Here is a 22,500-nt window from a genome sequence, read left to right on the forward strand (position 1 = left end):
TACCGATATCAACCGATATATACAGTCGTGGAATTAACACATTATTATGCCTAATTTGGACAACCAGGTATGGTGAAGATAAGGTACTTTTTAAAGAAAATAATAAAATAAGATAAATAAATTAAAAACATTTTCTTGAATAAAAAAGAAAGTACAACAATATAAAAACAGTTACATAGAAACTAGTAATGAATGAAAATGAGTAAAATTAACTGTTAAAGGTTAGTACTATTAGTGGACCAGCAGCACGCACAATCATGTGTGCTTACGGACTGTATCCCTTGCAGACTGTATTGATATATATTGATATATAATGTAGGAACCACAATATTGATAACAGAAATAAATGGGGGGAGGGAGGTTTTTTTGGGTTGGTGCACTAATTGTAAGTGTATCTTGTGTTTTTTATGTTGATTTAATTTAAAAAAAACAAAACAAAAAAACGATACAGATAATAAAAAAAACGATACCGATAATTTCTGATATTACATTTTAACTTTTTTTAGATCTTTACGATGGAAACTGTAAGTGCCATTACGATGTGCGGGGATGTTTTCAAATGACCGTAAGTCTTCAACTATACAAAGTATTTCAATGTTTGGAATCTGTGCTTTTGCATGATATACTAGTTAACAGGGGTGTGGGGAAAAAATCGATTTGAATTCGAATCGCGATTCTCACATTGTGCGATTCAGAATCGATTCTCATTTTTTTTTAAATCGATTTTTATTTTTATTTTTATTTTTTTATAATTTTTTTTTTTTTTTTTTTTAAATGAAAACAATACACATTAATACCATAATAATGCAATACAATTTCAAAACCAAACCCGACCCAGCAACATTCAGAATAGCAATTGAGAGCAATTGAGGACACACAAACATGACACGGAACAATCTAAAAGTAGTGAGTCAAAAATAAATATTATCAACAACAGTATCAATATTAGTAACACATTGTGTCCAATATTTTCCACAATGATATAATAAGTCATATTTTAGGTTCATTTAATAGTTAAAACCAATTTAAATAATGGATCCCATATTCCAATATATGACTCATTATTATCTCAACTAAATGCAGTTTTTTCTACTGATATCATCTCCATAGCTTGTGTGTACCAGTCAGTATGAGTTGGACTATCAACATCTACCCATTTTTTAAATATTACCCTTTATGTTATTATTAATAACATAACATAACATATGTTATTATTAATAACATAAAGGGTAATATTTAAAAAATGGATAGGGACCCTTTATGTTATTATTAATGACATAACATAACATCCGATATGCCGATATTGTCCAACTCTTTAATTACCGATACCGATATCAACCGATACCGATATCAACCGATATATGCAGTCGTGGAATTAACACATTATTTTGCCTAATTTGGACAACCAGGTATGGTGAAGATAAGGTACTTTTTTTTAAAAATTAGTAAAATAAGATAAATAAATTAAAAACATTTTCTTGAATAAAAAAGAAAGTACAACAATATAAAAACAGTTACATAGAAACTAGTAATGAATGAAAATGAGTAAAATTAAGTGTTTAAGGTTAGTACTATTAGTGGACCAGCAGCACGCACAATCATGTGTGCTTACGGACTGTATCCCTTGCAGACTGTATTGATATATATTGATATATAATGTAGGAAGCAGAATATTAATAACAGAAAGAAACAACCCTTTTGTGTGAATGAGTGTGAATGGGGGAGGGAGGTTTTTGGGGTTGGTGCACTAAATGTAAGTGTATCTTGTGTTTTTTATGTTGATTTAATTTTAAAAAAACAAACAAACAAAAAAAAAACGATACAGATTATAAAAAAACCCGATACCGATAATTTCCGATATTACATTTGAACTTTTTTTAGATCTTTACGATGGAAACTGTAAGTGCCATTATGATGTGCGGGGATGTTTCAATGTTTGGAATCTGTGCTTTTGCATGATGTACTAGTTAATAGGGGTGTGGGAAAAAAATCGATTTGAATTCGAATCGCGATTCTCACGTTGTGCGATTCAGAATCGATTCTCATTTTTTAAAACATCGATTTTTTTATTTTATTTTATTTTATTTTATTTTTTTTTAATTTATTTTTTTTAAATGAAAACAATACACATTAATACCATAATAATGCAATACAATTTCAAAACCAAACCCGACCCAGCAACATTCAGAATAGCAATAAACAGAGCAATTGAGGACACACAAACATGACACGGAACAATCTAAAAGTAGTGAGACAAAAATAAATATTATCAACAACAGTATCAATATTAGTAACACATTGTGTCCAATATTTTCCACAATGATATAATAAGTCATATTTTAGGTTCATTTAATAGTTAAAACCAATTTAAATAATGGATCCCATATTCCAATATATGACTCATTATTATCTCAACTAAATGCAGTTTTTTCTACTGATATCATCTCCATAGCTTGTGTGTACCAGTCAGTATGAGTTGGACTATCAACATCTATCCCTTTTTTTAATATTACCCTTTATGTTATTATTAATAACATAACATAACATATGTTATTATTAATAACATAAAGGGTAATATTTAAAAAATGGATAGGGACCCTTTATGTTATTATTAATAACATAACATAACATCCGATATGCCGATATTGTCCAACTCTTTAATTACCGATACCGATATCAACCGATACCGATATCAACCGATATATGCAGTCGTGGAATTAACACATTATTATGCCTAATTTGGACAACCAGGTATGGTGAAGATAAGGTACTTTTTTTTAAAAATTAGTAAAATAAGATAAATAAATTAAAAACATTTTCTTGAATAAAAAAGAAAGTACAACAATATAAAAACAGTTACATAGAAACTAGTAATGAATGAAAATGAGTAAAATTAACTGTTAAAGGTTAGTACTATTAGTGGAGCAGCAGCACGCACAATCATGTGTGCTTACGGACTGTATCCCTTGCCGACTGTATTGATATATATTGATATATAATGTAGGAACCAGAATATTAATAACAGAAAGAAACAACCCTTTTGTGTGAATGAGTGTAAATGGGGGGAGGGAGGTTTTTTGGGTTGGTGCACTAATTGTAAGTGTATCTTGTGTTTTTTATGTTGATTTAATTTAAAAAAAAAAAAAAAAAAATTTTAAAAAAATGATACAGATAATAAAAAAACCAATACCGATAATTGCCGATATTACATTTTAACGCATATATCGGCCGATAATATCGGCAGGCCGATATTATCGGACATCTCTAATAATAATGGACTGTATATATCGGTATCGGTTGATATCGGTATCGGTAATTAAGAGTTGGACAATATCGGAATATCGGATATCGGCAAAAAAGCCATTATCGGACATCTGTAATTGTAAAATATGTGGATGGAGAGGGGTGTGACGTTCATATGTTGTCAATATTCAGTGTTTTATCGTTCATAGTTAATCCCACATTCTCTATTTTCATGTACATTCTGGGTGTCTCATTCTGTTAAAAAAAAAGGTGGTCTTTCATAACGTTTTTAGCTTTCAATCACACATTATTGTGACTTTTTGTATTAATGTTCCTAAAAATCAGATATACCGGCCCCCAGACACATTTTGTTTCTTAAAATGTGTCCCCCCCGAGTCAAAATAATCGCCCAGGCCTGCTATACGCGTTAGTCCTCATGGGAAATGTGGTCTCTCTTCCGGCTGAACGCTACCGCTTTGGTCCACTGGCGCCGCCAAAATCAACCAAAACTCGAAAGTTCTTAGGTGGGGCTTTAAAGGCCTACTGAAATGAAATGTTCTTATTTAAACAGGGATAGCAGATCCATTCTATGTGTCAAACTTGATCATTTCGCGATATTGACATATTTTTGCTGAAAGGATTTAGAAGAGAACATCGACGATAAAGTTCGCAACTTTTGGTCGCTGATAAAAAAAAGCCTTGCCTGTACCGGAAGTAGCGTGACGTCACAGGTTGAAAGGCTCCTCACATTTCCCCATTGTTTACACCAGCAGCGAGAGCCATTCGGACCGAGAAAGCGACGATTACCCCATTAATTTGAGCCAGGATGAAAGATTCGTGGATGAGGAACGTGAGAGTGAAGGACTAGAGTGCAGTGCAGTACGCATCTTTTTTCTCTCTGACTGTAACTTAGGTACAAGCTGGCTCATTGGATTCCACACTCTCTCCTTTTTCTATTGTGGATCACGGATTTGTATTTTAAACCACCTCGGATACTATATCCCCTTGAAAATGAGAGTTGAGCACGCGAAATGGACATTCACAGTGACTTTTATCTCCACGACAATACATCGGCCAAGCACTTTAGCTACGGAGCTAACGTGATAGCATCGTGCTTAAATGCAGATAGAAACAAAAGAAATAAACCCCTGACTGGAAGGATAGACAGAAAATCAACAATACTATTAAACCATGGACATGTAACTACACGGTTAATACTTTCCAGCCTGGCGAAGCTTAACAATGCTGTTGCTAACGACGCCATTGAAGCTAACTTAGCAACGGGACCTAACAATATCTATAAATAGGGGACCCATAACCTCCCTGCTTGGCACTCAGCAGCACGGGTTGGAGTAATCATTGGTATCTTTAATCTTTAAAAACATTAGCTATCCACCTACGCCAGCCAGCCCTCATCTGCTCATCAACACCCGTGCTCACCTGCGTTCCAGCGATCGACGGCGCGACGAAGGACTTCACCCGATCATCAAAGCGGTCGGCGGCTAGCATCGGATAGCGCGTCTGCTATCCAGGTCAAAGTCCTCCTGGTTGTGTTGCTGCAGCCAGCCGCTAATACACCGATCCCACCTACAGCTTTCTTCTTTGCAGTCTCCATTGTTCATTGAACAAATTGCAAAAGATTCACCAACACAGATGTCCAGAATACTGTGGAATTTTGCGATGAAAACCGAGCTTTTCGTATTGGATCCAATGTGTCCGAATACTTCCGCTTCAACGATTGACGTCACGCACATACGTCATCATACATAGACGTTTTCAACCGGAAGTTTAGCGGGAAATTTAAAATGTCACTTTATAAGTTAACCCGGCCGTATTGGCATGTGTTGCAATGTTAAGATTTCATCATTGATATATAAACTATCAGACTGCGTGGTCGCTAGTAGTGGCTTTCAGTAGGCCTTTAAGTTCCTTCCATATAAAACTCACGATCATTGACCTTCGGTTCTTTCCTCGCCCGAACGAGGGCGGCTGAATCACTCTAAATCTGTACGCTGGGGACTAAATTTAGGCGGGCCAGTCTTGTGATGTCTGGCGGGGCCGCGCTGAAGACTCCAGCGGGCCCTAGTTTGGACACCCCTGGTCTACATGCTGACTGGTTAGAATGTACTAGGGTTGTACGGTATACCGGTATTAGTATAGTACCGCGATACTATGAATCATATTCGGTACTATACCGCCTCTAAAAAGCACCGGCGTCACAATGTAAACAAATGCCATGGGTGGATCTACACCTAACATCCACTGTAATGATACCAAGTACAGGGGCGTATCTAGTCGATACTTACATTGATATTTTTTGGCATCACAAAATCTTCTTTGGTTTTAAAAAAAATGTATTTTACGTTTATAAACTCAGGAAATACGTCCCTGGACACATGAGGACTTTGAATGTGACCACTGTATGATCCTGTAACTACTTGGTATCGGATTGAGACCCAAATTTGTGGTATCATCCAAAACTAATGTAAAGTATCAAGCAACAGAAGAATAAGTGATTATTACATTTTAACAGAAGTGTAGATAGAACATGTTAAAAGAGAAAGTAAGCAGATATTAAGAGTAAATGAACGAGTAGATTAATAATTAGGGATGTCCGATAATGGTTTTTGCCGATATCCGATATTCCGATATTGTCCAACTCTTTAATTACAGATACCGATATCAACCGATACCGATATCAACCGATATATGCAGTCGTGGAATTAACACATTATTATGCCTAATTTGGACAACCAGGTATGGTGAAGATAAGGTACTTTTTAAAAAAATTAGTAAAATAAGATAAATAAATTAAAAACATTTTCTTGAATAAAAAAGAAAGTAAAACAATATAAAAACAGTTACACAGAAACTAGTAATGAATGAAAATGAGTAACATTAACTGTTAAAGGTTAGTACTATTAGTGGAGCAGCAGCACGCACAATCATGTGTGCTTACGGACTGTATCCCTTGCAGACTGTATTGATATATATTGATATATAATGTAGGAACCAGAATATTAATAACAGAAAGAAACAACCCTTTTGTGTGAATGAGTGTGAATGGGGGAGGGAGGTTTTTTGGGGTTGGTGCACTAATTGTAAGTGTATCTTGTGTTTTTTATGTTGATTTAATTAAGAAAATAAAAATTAAAAAATAAAAAAATTTTAAAAAACGATACCGATAATAAAAAAAACGATACCGATAATTTCCGATATTACATTTTAACGCATATATCGGCCGATAATATCGGCAGGCCGATATTATCGGACATCTCTAATAATAACATTATTCATATTTACAGTGTTTTTTATGGAGAAATTTGTTTACCTATACCGGGGGTCGGCAACCCGCGGCTCTTTAGCGCCGCCCTAGTGGCTCTCTGGAGATTTTTCAAAAATGTATGAAGAATGGAAAAAGATGAGGGGAAAAAAATCTATTTTTTTGTTTTAATATGGTTTGTGTAGGAGGACAAACATGACACAAACCTCCCTAATTGTTATAAATCACACTGTTTATATTAAACATGCTTCACTGATTCGAGTATTTGGCGAGCACCGTTTTGTCCTACTAATTTTGGCGGTCTTTGAACTCACCTTAGTTTGTTTACAATGTATAACTTTCTCCGACTTTCTAGGACGTGTTTTATGCCACTTCTTTTTCTGTCTCATTTTGTCCACCACACTTTTAACGTTGTGTATGAGCGCACAAAGGTGAGTTTTGTTGACGTTATTGACTTGTGTGGAGTGCTAATCAGACATATTTGGTCACTGCATGACTGCAAGCTAATCGATGCTAACATGCTATTTAGGCTAGCGATATGTACATATTGCATCATTATGCCTCATTTGTAGCTATATTTGAGGTCATTTAGTTTCCTTTAAGTCCTCTTAATTACATTTATATCTCATGACACACTATCTGTTTGTAATATGGCTTTTAATTTGTTGCGGCTCCAGACAGATTTGTTTTTGTATTTTTGCTCCAATATGGCTCTTTCAACATTTTGGGTTGCCGACCCCTGACCTATACAGACTTTTCTATTTATGTACTCTGTTTTGAAGTAATCAGAGCCTTAATTCATAAAAACATTATTCCTATGGAAAGAAGGTGGGGCTCCCTGCGGAATTTTTTTATTTTTTATTCATGGCGCTCACAATATGGAAGAATTGACAAAGCAAGCGTCAAGCGAGTTTAATTGTGATGAGACATGACTTTCCTTGGAAAAAACACTAAATGGTCCCTAGTGTGTGAATGTGAGTGTGAATGTTGTCCGTCTATCTGTGTTGGCCCTGCGAGGAGGTGGCGACTTGTCCAGGGTGTACCCCGCCTTCCGCCCGAATGCAGCTGAGATAGGCTCCAGCGACCCCGCCGCGACCCCGAAAGGGACAAGCGGTAGAAAATGGATGGAATGGAGAACACAGAAACTGAAAATAAAATCGCCGCTCGGTATTAAATACAAACACACTTCAGAGAAGGACGAGAAGTAAATGTTCCCGGCCGAGACCGGATGTGCGAGGAGAAGAAAGTGCGGCCTTTGAAAGGAAAGTTCTATTGGGCGCCATGAATGACGGTCCTGTGTGAGCGCGGACATCAGAGCTGCAGGCGACAAGCGGTCAGTTGTTCAGGACATGCGGTGGGTGGGCCATTGAGGATGGAAGAAGAAGAAGAAGAAGAAGAAGGTCACCATCAGAACAAGCCATACATCATCTAACTTGAAAGGGTGCATTTGCCCTCTGGGCCCAGCAGGTGGCAGCAGCAGCTCCACAGAGGCCTGTGAGAGACTGTCCTGAGGTCACCTGGCAACACTTGCAGGAAGCGGAAGGTGCGGCTCCTTCTCTTTTTTGCGGTTTGTTCATGATCCATAACGCGCTCTTTGTGTTTGTGGCCACAAAACAGAAGAAGAAGAAGAGGAAGACGACAGCGTGGTTGTAAAATGGCGTCAGGCTGCCCACAAAGAGCCTTTCATGCGTCCATAAATCTCCACGCAGCCGTTAAAATCCAAGGCCCCTTCTCTCTTTAAAGTCACTTATTGCTTGGGAACGTCCGCCCACGCAGCACATCCAGCAAGCTGCCTCCTGATTGGTCGGCACTCACATTTAAACATCAACAATAACAAACCACTTGTTCGACTAAAATCGACAACACCCATTATCGTTTGTTACACAACCTTTGTTACATTTACATCATTGACTGTCAATAATTTATTTAAACACTTTATATTAGATAAGATACATGAACCCTTAATATATACATATAGTGCTTTACACAAAACCTTTAATTAAATTAATTAGAGATGTATGCGTTAAAATGTAATATCGGAAATTATCGGTATCGTTTTTTTTTATTATCGGTATCTTATTTTATTTATTTATTTATTTTTTAAAAAATTAAATCAACATAAAAAACACAAGATACACTTACAATTAGTGCACCAACCCAAAAAACCTCCCTCCCCCATTTACACAAAATGGTTGTTTCTTTCTGTTATTAATATTCTGGTTCCTACATTATATATCAATATATATCAATACAGTCTGCAAGGGATACAGTCCGTAAGCACACATGATTGTGCGTGCTGCTGCTCCACTAATAGTACTAACCTTTAACAGTTAATTTTACTCATTGTCATTCATTACTAGTTTCTATGTAACTGTTTTTATATTGTTGTACTGTCTTTTTTTATTCAAGAAAATGTTTTTAATTTATGTATCTTATTTTACTAATTTTTTTAAAAAGTACCTTATCTTCACCATACCTGGTTGTCCAAATTAGGCATAATAATGTGTTAATTCCACGACTGCATATATCGGTTGATATCGGTATCGGTTGATATCGGTATCGGTAAATAAAGAGTTGGACAATATCGGAATATCGGATATCGGCAAAAAGCCATTATCGGACATCCCTAAAATTAATGATTAGTTCATTTAAAAATCTATTATTTAATTAATAACCCCCTAAAGTTGATCAATTAAAAATAACTTTATTTATTTCTATATATATATATATATATATATATATATATATATATATATATATATATATATATATATATATATATATATATATATATATATATATATATATATATATATATATATATATATATATATATATATATATATATATATATATATTATAAATGTATATCATATACATTTGTGCTGTAAAGTAATATGGGAATATAATAAAGAATCAATGAATCAAAAAGAAGAACATATGTATTTACATTATATAGTTCATTTATATTTTTATATAAATATGAGTATTTTTTAACTAATTGTATATGATGAGCATTTTTGCCTATGTACCTAAATTTAGGGACATACTGTATGATATGAGTACAATATTTAGTAATATAATTGAAATAACATAATATGTTAAAAAGAAGAAAATATTTATGTACAGTATGTACTATAATTTATTCATATTTTGTATATAAAACAATATAGTAGGTGTTTAATCAATTAAATGTATTTAAAATACACTTGTTTTTTTTAATAATCGCATGATTAAGCATTTTTGTGGTAAGACTTTAAAAACTGTAAGGTAATTTAAGAATATAAAATTAAATTAAAAAGATGAACATATTTTTGTAATATATAGTTTATAGTTTATTTATATTTTTATACAAGTACAAGTGGTTTTTTTAAATAATCGTATATGATAAGCATTTTTCCCTTTAGCGACACACTGTATAATATGAATAAAATATGTATTCATATTATTAAAATAACATAATTATATATTAAAAATAAGAAAATATGAATTATGTAATATCATGTATTCGTATTTTATGTATAAAATAATATAGCAGGTGTTAAATCAATTTAATTTATTTAAAATAGTTGTTTTTTAATAACTGTAATATCAAGCATTTGTTGTAAGACTTTACAAACTGTAAAGTAATATAAGAATACAAAATCAAATTAATAAATTAAAAAGATGAACATGTGTTTTTAATATATAGTTTATTTATATTCTTTATATAAATAAAACCTTTTTAAAAAAAAAAAATTTTACATATAAAAACAATATCTAATCTAATCTAATTCATTTAAAATGTAGTTTTGTTTTTAATAATTGTATAATTAATACATGTTTTCTAAGACTTTAGGGATAACTAGTAAAACCATATAGGAATATATGATAAAAATAAATAAATAGAACATTATTTTGTAAATATAATTTATTTATATAATATATAAAAAAATGTTTTAGATAATTGTATATGATAAACATTTTTGCCTGGACTTTGGAGGCCCACTGTATAATATAAATCAGGGGTCACCAACGCGGTGCCCGCGGGCACCAGGTAGCCCGTAAGGACCAGATGGGTAGCCCGCTGGCCTGTTGTAAAAATAGCTCAAATAGCAGCACTTACCAGTGAGCCGCCTCTGTTTTTTAAATTGTATTTATTTACTAGCAAGCTGGTCTCGCTTTGCTCGACATTTTTAATTCTAAGAGAGACAAAACTCAAATAGAATTTGAAAATCCAAGAAAATATTTTAAAGACTTGGTCTTCACTTGTTTAAATAAATTCATTAATTGTTTTACTTTGCTTCTTATAACTTTCAGAAAGACAATTTTAGAGAAAAAATACAACCTTAAAAATGATTTTAGGATTTTTAAACACATATACCTTTTTACCTTTTAAATTCCTTCCTCTTCTTTCCTGACAATTTAAATCAATGTTCAAGTAAATTTATTTTTTTTATTGTAAAGAATTATAAATACATTTTAATTTATTCTGTTTTTTCGACGAAGAATATTTGTGAAATATTTCTTCAAACTTATTATGATTAAAATTCAAAAAAATTATTATGGCAAATCTAGAAAATCTGTAGAATCACATTTAAATGTTATTTCAAAGTCTTTTGAATTTCATTTAAAATTTTTGTTCTGAAAAATATAGAAGAAATGATTTTTCTTTGTTAGAAATATAGCTTGGTCCAATTTGTTATATATTCTAACAAAGTGCAGATTGGATTTTAACCTATTTAAAACATGTCATCAAAATTCTAAAATTAATCTTAATCAGGAAAAATTACTAATGATGTTCCATAAATTATTTTTTAAATTTTTTCAAAAAGATTCGAATTAGCTAGTTTTTCTCTTCTTTTTTTCGGTTGAATTTTAAATTTTAAGGAGTCGAAATTGGAGATAAACTATGTTTCAAAATTTAATTGTAATTTTTTTCGTGTTTTCTCCTCTTTTAAACCGTTGAATTAAGTGTAAATATCATTAATTATTAATAATAACATAGAGTTGTAAATTGAGCAAATTGGCTATTTCTGGCAATTTATTTAAGTGTGTATCAAACTGGTAGCCCTTCGCATTAATCACTACCCAAGAAGTAGCTCTTGCTTTCAAAAAGGTTGGTGACCCCTGATATAAATAAATGTGTATTATTATTAAATAATATTCTATAAATCAAACAGAAGAAAATATGTATGTGTAAAATATTAATATTTGTATTATATATATAAAATAAAAATAAAATTAATTCATAAACAAACAAAAAAATAATTGTGTTTTTTACATTTTTATAACTGTATAATGAATGAGTTTTTCCCAAGACTTTAGGGACAAACTGTTGGCTGATGAGATAGAATATACTTCTTTTTTTTTTTTAAAGTGGATGTTTTTGTGAACTTATATAAAAAAAATGTGTGAACACATACATGTATGAAAAAGAAACAACACACAACTGAATATGAATAATAACAGACAACACTGCTTAGTTTCGGTCTGCATGTTTATACGTTTCTATGACGTTGGCGTGCAATGAAGCCATCCCAATAGAAACCTCTTATCTTTACCAGGAAGGAGGAGCAAGAAGTGTCTCACTTTTTATCACCGTCTCCGTCCATCCATCTGTTTGTCTATTTCTCAATCTAGCGTGACGTCATACAGCAGCAGGGAAGGGCCCCATGCAATAAATCCAACTTGGGTAAAAAGTTCATCATTGTTGACAACTATGACGACTTCATTTGTGTGCAATCTTTAGTCTGTTTTTTTTTTTCTACGGCCACATTCTTACAACTAAACACTGAACATCTTTTATATGACGTGGTCCTCATTCACAGACAACACCGTAATGAGCATGCCGGGCCACTAGCTGGAGCTCTAACACACTGAGGAACCTTGTGAACGGATGGTGTTGCAGTGTGCATGCCGGGCCACTTGTTGGTGCTGTCTTCTCCTGCTGGTGAGTCATAAAAAACACAATGTATGTAGTGCGTTTGGACCATAAAGTGTGTTTTATTTTATTCTATTTTTTTTTATATCAACTTTGAGCACATGTTGGCAGCGACGGATGTTTAGAAGATCTCACCCTGGAGCATGTTTTCAAAATATAGCATTAGCCAAAAACACGTAACGTGAATAATGAACTCATATTACATTCTACAAATCAATCAATCAATCAAAGTTTATTTATATAGCTCTAAATCACGAGTGTCTCAAAGGGCTGCACGAGCCACAACGAGTACATATAGTGAAGGCGAACCACCAGGTTTAAGTAAATAATGGTTGAGCCCATAATAAATGAAGGAGCCTAAGTTGGACACTCGTACGTGGACTGGATTAACTCTCTTACCAGAAGAGGCAATAAATTCAGACTTCGGAATGCAAAAGCGATAGCCCTATCCTGGAGGAGAGACACCATGTCTATCATCACGCCAACATTTAACCTCTAAAGGCCTAAGTGGCCACATGCGTGGACAGCACCTTTTAGCTCTTATTTCCAAAATCGTGTACACTACTGGGTCTTATGCCGACATATGGACACTTATACTGCCATCTGGTGGTGTCAGAAGAGTATAACATACAATAAAATTTGGAAAAAAAAAAAAAATGTAAAAATAAAAATTAGCATGTCACTACACATGAAGTACACGTTTGTTACTTATGGACTAAGTACATCATATAAAAAGATGATTTTTTTTGTTTTTATTCTAATTAGGGTCCAATAAGCTCAAATAGCAAAGAGAAATAAAAAAAATAATGTAAACAAACAGCTTGGGTCTTAAGACGTTAAGGTGCAACCTACAGAGGTTGTTTTCCGGTCACTTACACATGAACATGTCCTCACATGGTCAGGTTGTGCTGTCCTGACTTTGCACACACCCAGAGACAGAAAGGAGGAATATAAAAATTGATGGTTTGGCTTCTCCAAGTTAGGAGTGCCTCATTTTTTTTTACTTGACCTCCTCCATGTACTGCAGTCCTGTATAATGACACTCATTTGTAGTAAAGCAACTTTTTGTTCAGCAAAGCGTCTCCGACGTCTCTTTTGATCCAGCCACACTGCCGTGGCACCCTTCTGTCCGGACGAAGATGACGAGACCAGAAATACCCATCACATGCTTGTCGTGTCAACAAAGGTTTAGCATTTAGGGTAGACAACAAGTCAAGTAATTCTCAGTGTCGTTCAAGTCTCCTACATGACGATAGCAAACATCAGAGTAGTTATGGCAAATATAATAATCACCATTATTTTGTTCATATTGTATACACCATTAATAACACACTTATTCATTCATTATAGTATTTATTGTACCACCAAAACTCAATTTTAAATATAATTTAAAAGAACACCAGATATAAATTAGTAACGAATAAACAACAACAAGTAAAATGGTAATAATAGTAACAACAATAAATTGAAATAGCAATATGAAAAAAACAATACAATTAATTTTTTTATATGTTACACTTATTTTATCACTATAGGGAAGTGATAAATAAAAGTTTATGAAATGCAAAAATCCTCGCATTTATTGGTGCAATACATCTTTGTACAATTTCGATCAATATTTTAGGTCAAAGCATGATATTTTGGTACTTTTTTTGAAACTTTTACTTTGTTAGCGCAGTCAGACCGCACAACGCTGTTATTATGAAGGGGGGTGGTGTAGTGTAGTGTGCTGTGCTGATTGTTCGCAGCTTGACGAATTTGGAGGCAACCGTTTAAGAAAAGAAGAGGGAGCCCCTCATGTGTGCTTACGGACTGTATCCCTTGCAGACTGTATTGATATATATTGATATATAATGTAGGAAGCAGAATATTAATAACAGAAAGAAACAACCCTTTTGTGTGAATGAGTGTAAATGGGGGAGGGAGGTTTTTTGGGTTGGTGCACTAATTGTAAGTGTATCTTGTGTTTTTTATGTGGATTTAATAAAAAAATAATTAAAAAAAACAAAAAACGATACTGATAATAAAAAAACCCGATACCGATAATTTCCTGATATTACATTTTAACGCATTTATCGGCCGATAATATCGGCAGACCGATATTATCGGACATCTCTAGTTTTGGATGATACCACAAATTTGGGTATCAATCCAATACCAAGTAGTTACAGGATCATACATTGGTCATATTTAAAGTCCTCATGTGTCCAGGGACGTGTTTCCTGAGTTTGTAAGCATAACACAAAGTTAAAAAAAAACAAAAAAAGATTTTGTGAGGCTAAAAAATATCATAATAATCATAGTAGTATCAACTAGATACGCTCTTGTACTTGGTATCATTACAGCGGATGTTAGATGTAGGACCGGTACTTTTGAGAGGCGGTATAGTACCGAATATGATTCATTAGTATCGCGGTACTATACCAATACCGACCGGTATACCGTACAACCCTAGTTCAAACTCAGGAATATGCATGCACGTAGCGCGGCCCCATTAATCGTTATTTGCCAATTGTAATATTTTTATGATCGTGAGATGCCGAAATCGAAAATGTATCAATTGCCCAGCCATAGCTAGCAGGTTTAGCTAGCTGTGGCTAAAAAACAACAACACTGGTAAGTCTGAGAGGGAAGTAATGGCTTTTCTGCCGATATCCGATATCCCGATATTGTCCAACTCTTAATTACCGATTCCGATATCGACCGATACCGATATATACAGTCGTGGAATTAACACATTATTATGCCTAATTTTGTTGTGATGCCCCGCTGGATGCATTAAACCAGTGGTCCCCAACCTTTTTGTAGCTGCGGACCGGTCAACGCTTGAAAATTTGTCCCACGGAGGGACAAATTTGTCCCACGGTGGGGGGGTGTATTTAAAAAAAAAAAATGTTTTTTTGTTTTTTTTTTTTTTTACATAAATAAATACAATCATGTGTGCTTACGGACTGTATCCCTGCAGGCTGTATTGATCTATATTGATATATAATGTATATATTGTGTTTTTTATGTTGATTTCATAAAAAAAAATTTTTTATTTTTTATTTTTTTATTTTATTTTTTTTTTAATTCTTGTGCGGCCCGGTACCAATCAGTCCGCGGACCGGTACCGGGCCGCGGACCGGTGGTTGGAGACCACTGCATTAAACAATGTAACAAGGTTTTCCAAAATAAATCAACTCAAGTTATGGAAAAAAATGCCAACATGGCACTGCCATATTTATTATTGAAGTCACAAAGTGCATTATTTTTTTTAACATGCCTCAAAACAGCAGCTTGGAATTTTGGGAGGTTGAGGTGGGCGGGGTTGAGGTGGAGGCGGTAGGGGCGGTAGGGGGTAGCGGGGGGTGTATATTGTAGCGTCCCGGAAGAGTTAGTGCTGCAAGGGGTTCTGGGAATTTGTTCTGTTGTGTTTATGTTGTGTTACGGTGCGGATGTTCTCCCGAAATGTGTTGGTCATTCTTGTTTGGTGTGGGTTCACAGTGTGGCGCATATTTTTAACAGTGTTAAAGTTGTTTATACGACCACCCTCAGTGTGACCTGTATGGCTGTTGACCAAGTATGCTTGCACTCACTTGTGTGTGTGAAAAGGCGTAGATATTATGTGATTGGGCCGGCACGCGAAGGCAGTGCCTTTAAGGTTTATTGGCGCTCTGTACTTCTCCCTACGTCCGTGTACACAGCGGCGTTTTAAAAAGTCATACATTTTACTTTTTGAAACCGATACCGATAATTTCCGATATTACATTTTAAAGAATTTATCGGACATCTCTAGTTAGCACTTATGCTAACTCGTCATAAACGAACAGTTTTGACACACGAAAACCCCGGAGTTTAGCCTCAACTGTTGTTTATCGACTAAAACAACGCTACTGTTCACATTACGCCATAAAATGCGAATGTACAATTAATATATGACTATGTTTATGGTTTCAAGTGTTGGTCAATTGTTGCTTTTCAAAAAAAGGGTGCTCATCAGCGGTGAACGGCCTTCTATCTGTTTTTATCTTATCGCTTGTTAGTTTGTGGTTAGTCCAGAGATGAGCCGTTGCATGTGTGTGTGTGTGTGTTCTTGTATTTCTACCCTTCTTGAGACATCAACAAGGAAAAGTAGCTTCCATATGAGGAGGTGTGAACAAGTGATGACATAAATCATGGTCCCAATACGGAAAACCATTGCATCTAATAGAGAATGTCTCATTAGCACCCCTGGTGGTGAAATCTATCAAAATGAGGGTGGTCCCAAAAAGGAGGGATTTTTCGAATTGACTGTGTGTCGGTTTTAAAAGTGCTCCCCCTCTGGTCAACATATGAAATAACAAGTGTGTGTAAAAATTTGAAGTGCTCCCCCTCTGGCCAACATATGAAATAACAAGTGTGTGTAAGAAATTGAAATGCGCCCCCTGTGGCCAAAATTAATTAAAAAAATAAAATAATGTATATAGAGACATACTGTAATAACGAAGTAAATAATGAAGATTAAAACCCAATTACAAACAAAAAAAATAAAAAATAACTAAAAGCAGTCTTTTTCTCACAATGTGCCGACTTTTTTTTATTTTTATAAAATAGGGAATCATTTCTTATATTCTTTCTGTTTCTGTCATTTTGCAAACTATTACTTTTCTTTGTAAAAGTATTACTTTTTATCGCAAAAATGGAGACATTTGTCATATAAAATTCTGACTTGTGTCACAATGTGGCCAATGTTTTGGTTGTTCTTGTAAAACAGTGACATTTTTGTCATCATTTTGCCAAGTAAAATTAAGATTATTATTATAATATTGCCAAAAATTTTAAGATTTCTTATAAAGTTGTGACTTTTGTCGAGTAAAATTACGACTCTTTTCATGAAATTGCCAAAATTTCAAGATTTTCTTGTAAAATGCGACTGTTATTGAGTAAAATTCCAACTTGTATCATAATATCGCACAAATGTTCCGTTTTTCTTGTGAAATGTTGACTTGCGTTGAGTAAAATTACGACTTTTTTTATAATACCGCCAAAATTCTGAGTTTTTCTTGTGAAATGCTGACTTTTTTCTCGTGAAATTCCAACTCATTGTTCACAACAAGCTTTTTTATATTTGCATAGTATGTATATATTATTAATGTTGTAAATAAAAATCTTTATATATCTAGAAAGGCTGGTCCTAAAGAGGTAGGCATTTTTCAGAGGCCACAATAAGGTAACAAATACAAGAATGTGTGTGCGTGTTCTTGTATTTCTACCCTTCTTGAGACATCAACAAGGAAAAGTACCTTCCATATGAGGACCGGTGAACAATCATGGTCCCAATACAGAAAACCATTGCATCTAATAGAGAATGTCTCATTAGCACCCCTGGTGGTGAAATCTATCAAAATGAGGGTGGTCCCAAAAAGGAGGGATTTTTCAAATTCACTGTGTGTCGGTTTTAAAAGTGCTCCCCCTCTGGTCAACATATGAAATAACAAGTGTGTGTAAAAATTTGAAGTGCTCCCCCTCTGGCCAACATATGAAATAACAAGTGTGTATGTAAGAAAATGAAATGCGCCCCCTTTGGCCAAAATTAATTTAAAAAATAAATAAATAATAATGTGTATAGAGACCCACTGTAATAACGAAGTAAATAATGAAGATTAAAAACCAATTACAATTTTTTTTTTTTTTAAATAACTAAAAGCAGTCTTTTTCTCACAAAGTGCTGACTTTTTTTTTTATAAAATAGGGAATAATTTCTCATGTTCTTTCTGTTTCTGTAATAATACAATATTTTCTCGTAAAACTTTTACTTTTGTTTGTAAAATTATTACTTTTCATCAAAAAATGGTGACATTTGTCATATAAAATTCTGACTTTTATCACAATGTTACCCATGTTTTGGTTGTTCTTGTAAAACAGTGACATTTTTCGAGTAAAACGATGACTTTTGTCATCATTTTGCCAAGTAAAATTAGGATTATTGTTATAATATTGCCAAAAATGTTAAGTTTTCTTATAAAATCGTGACTTTTGTCGAGTAAAATTCCAACCGTTCAGTTTTTCTTGTAAAATGTTGACTTGCGTTGAGTAAAATTACGTCTTTTATTATAATACCGCCAAAATTCTGAGTTTTTCTTGTGAAATTGTGACCTTTTTCTCGTGAAATTCCAACTCATTTTTCACAACAAGCTTTTTTATATTTGCATAGTATGTATATATTATTAATGTTGTAAATACACATCTTTATATATCTAGAAAGGCTGGTCCTAAAGAGGTAGGCATTTTTCATAGGTCTCAAGAAGGTAAGAAATACATGAATGTGTGTTTTTGTGTTCTTGTATTTCTACCCTTCTTGAGACATCAACAAGGAAAAGTACCTTCCATACGAGGACCTGTGAACAATCATGGTCCCAATACAGAAAACCATTGCATCTAATAGAGAATGTCTCATTAGCACCCCTTGTGGTGAAATCTATCAAAATGAGGGTGGTCTCAAAAAGGAGGGATTTTTCAAATTGACTGTGTGTCGGTTTTAAAAGTGCTCCCCCTCTGGTCAACATATGAAATAACAAGTGTGTGTAAAACTTTGAAGTGCTCCCCCTGTGGCCAACATATGAAATTACAAGTGTGTGTAAGAAATTGAAATGCGCCCCCTGTGGCCAAAATTAATTAAAAAAAAAATGTATATAGAGACATACTGTAATAACGAAGTAAATAATGAAGATTAAAACCCAATTACAAACAAAAAAAAAAAAAAAAAATAAAAGCAGTCTTTTTCTCACAGAGTGCTGACTTTTTTTTTTATAAAATAGGGAATCATTTCTCATGTTCTTTCTGTTTCTGTAATAATACAATATTTTCTCGTAAAACTATTACTTTTGTTTGTAAAATTATTACTTTTCATCAAAAAATGGTGACATTTGTCATATAAAATTCGGACTTGTATCACAATGTTACCCATGTTTTGGTTGTTCTTGTAAAACAGTGACATTTTTCGAGTAAAACGATGACTTTTGTCATCATTTTGCCAAGTAAAATTAGGATTATTGTTATAATATTGCCAAAAATGTTAAGTTTTCTTATAAAATTGTGACTTTTGTCGAGTAAAATTCCAACCGTTCAGTTTTTCTTGTAAAATGTTGACTTGCGTTGAGTAAAATTACGACTTTTATTATAATACCGCCAAAATTCTGAGTTTTTCTTGTGAAATTGTGACCTTTTTCTCGTGAAATTCCAACTCATTTTTCACAACAAGCTTTTTTGTATTTGCATAGTATGTATATATTATTAATGTTGTAAATACACATCTTTATATATCTAGAAAGGCTGGTCCTAAAGAGGTAGGCATTTTTCAGAGGTCTCAAGAAGGTAAGAAATACATGAATGTGTGTTTTTGTGTTCTTGTATTTCTACCCTTCTTGAGACATCAACAAGGAAAAGTACCTTCCATACGAGGACCTGTGAACAATCATGGTCCCAATACAGAAAACCATTGCATCTAATAGAGAATGTCTCATTAGCACCCCTTGTGGTGAAATCTATCAAAATGAGGGTGGTCTCAAAAAGGAGGGATTTTTCAAATTGACTGTGTGTCGGTTTTAAAAGTGCTCCCGCTCTGGTCAACATATGAAATAACAAGTGTGTGTAAAACTTTGAAGTGCTCCCCCTCTGGCCAACATATGAAATTACAAGTGTGTGTAAGAAATTGAAATGCGCCCCCTGTGGCCAAAATTAATTTAAAAAAAAAATGTATATAGAGACATACTGTAATAACGAAGTAAATAATGAAGATTAAAACCCAATTACAAACAAAAAATAAAAAATAAAATAAAAGCAGTCTTTTTCTCACAAAGTGCTGACTTTTTTTTTTATAAAATAGGGAATCATTTCTCATGTTGTTTCTGTAATAATACAATATTTTCTCGTAAAACTATTACTTTTGTTTGTAAAATTATTACTTTTCATCAAAAAATGGTGACATTTGTCATATAAAATTCAGACTTTTATCACAATGTTACCCATGTTTTGGTTGTTCTTGTAAAACAGTGACATTTTTCGAGTAAAATGATGACTTTTGTCATCATTTTGCCAAGTAAAATTAGAATTATTGTTATAATATTGCCAAAAATGTTAAGTTTTCTTATAAAATTGTGACTTTTGTCGAGTAAAATTCCAACCGTTCAGTTTTTCTTGTCAAATGTTGACTTGCGTTGAGTAAAATTACGTCTTTTATTGTAATACCGCCAAAATTCTGAGTTTTTCTTGTGAAATTGTGACCTTTTTCTTGTGAAATTCCAAATCATTGTTCACAACAAGCTTTTTTATATTTGCATAGTATGTATATATTATTAATGTTGTAAATACACATCTTTATATATCTAGAAAGGCTGGTCCTAAAGAGGCAGGCATTTTTCGGAGGTCTCAAGAAGGTATGAAATACAAGAGTGTGTGTGTGTGTGTGTGTGTGTGTGTGTGTGTGTGTGGCCTAAATTAACGTACGATTGCGGTTGCACGTATACGATAATAGCGTGTCAGGCTAACGCTGTAACTCAGCATGTAAACTTTGACACGCGACCTACTTCACATTTATCCGACGTGGATGCTAACTGCTCTGTTGGATCGGGATTTTCAAAAGTTTTCCGAGTGCATCAATGATTGTCGACATGAAAACAAGCTGCTGCCGGCCCATTTATTCCAGAAGGAGAAAGAATGTGTAAAAGCTACTGCGCACCGGGTTGGTCATTAACTAGCGTGTCCACTCTGTGACACGTTCGAGTCCTGGAATCAAAACAAAACAGGAACAACAGTTGGTTCCTGTTTGCGATAAAACGTCCGTCTTTGTTAGCTTGACGACAAGACTGCTTTTGAAGGTTGACCGTTTGGGACAACCTGAGAAATCCTTACCTTGGAGTCCAGTATTTGCCGTCACGTGGTACATTTGTGGCATTTGGACTTGGAGGGACTGAAGGGTCTGGTCCAGTGGTCAGTCATCAAGCTTGACCCTGGCCGATCATTACCCACTGACAGCCATAAACAGGACACGCCCGCTGTCACCATGGGCGAAAGGTTCAGCCATAAACCAGGTCTTTGTTTGAAAAGCAGCATCCCCACGCCCAGGTGGTAAACCGGGACTCTCTGATTGGACGGCCGATGTCATCCTCGAGGAGGGTTGGACCGTTTCGCAATAAAAACTACGTCCAGATAAGGATCCTCGAGAGTGGACCGGGAAGAGCGGACGTTTGAGGAAGTTCTCCTGGCGAAAGCAACCGGGATCTTTGGCGGGAACGAGGGACTGACTCTGTGCGCCATGTCGTCTTTCGGACTGGAGTTGGTCGGCGTCTCTGTGGCGGTGGTGGGCTGGCTTCTGAGCGTGGTCAGCTGCGCGCTGCCCATGTGGAGGGTGTCGGCCTTCATCGGCGCCAACATCGTGACGGCGCAGGTGTACTGGGAGGGCCTGTGGATGACCTGCGTGTTCCAGAGCACGGGCCAGATGCAGTGCAAGGTCTACGACTCCATGCTGGCGCTGCCCCAGGACCTGCAGGCGGCGCGCGCCCTCACCGTGGTGTCCATTATCGTCGGGGTGCTGTCGCTCCTCATCTCCCTGGTCGGGGCCAAGTGCACCAACTGCATCGAGGACGAGGGCGCCAAAGCGCGGGTGATGATTTCCTCCGGCGCCGGCTTCATCGTGGCGGCGCTGACCCAGTTGGTGCCCGTGTCGTGGTCGGCCAACACCATCGTGGTGGAGTTCTACAGTCTCATCATCCCGTCCGGCCAGAAGATGGAGATCGGGGCGGCCCTGTACCTGGGCTGGGCCGCGGCCGCCCTGCTGCTGATCGGCGGCTCCATCCTGTGCTGCAGCTGCCCCCCGAAGGAGGAGAAGGCCAGCAGGTACAGCATGCACCCGCAAAGCCGCGTGGCATACTCGGCCGCCCCCAAGTCCACGGCCCAGAGCTCCTACAACCGGAGGGACTACGTCTGATTGTCTTCATCACGCCTGTTTAGACTTTTGCATTCTTCAGTGGCCTTGAAACGTTTGCGTCTCTTCTGGAAACCAGCTGGCTGACAGAACCAGCAAGAACCAGCA

General features: G+C 35.2%; 1 protein-coding gene across 1 annotated transcript in view; it reads left to right on the forward strand.

Annotated features, from left to right (window-relative positions):
• The window catches only part of LOC133649977 (uncharacterized), a 46,681-nt gene that overhangs the window by 15,517 nt on the left and 8,664 nt on the right, over positions 1 to 22,500 (forward strand). The window contains exons 6-7 of the mRNA XM_062046693.1: positions 21,376 to 21,533; positions 21,633 to 22,389. Of these exons, the coding sequence (XP_061902677.1) occupies positions 21,376 to 21,533; positions 21,633 to 22,389 (915 nt within the window). The remainder of the gene's footprint in view (positions 1 to 21,375; positions 21,534 to 21,632; positions 22,390 to 22,500) is intronic.

The sequence above is a fragment of the Entelurus aequoreus genome, linkage group LG05 (assembly GCF_033978785.1).
Source record: "Entelurus aequoreus isolate RoL-2023_Sb linkage group LG05, RoL_Eaeq_v1.1, whole genome shotgun sequence".
NCBI classification, from domain to species: Eukaryota; Metazoa; Chordata; class Actinopteri; order Syngnathiformes; family Syngnathidae; genus Entelurus; species Entelurus aequoreus.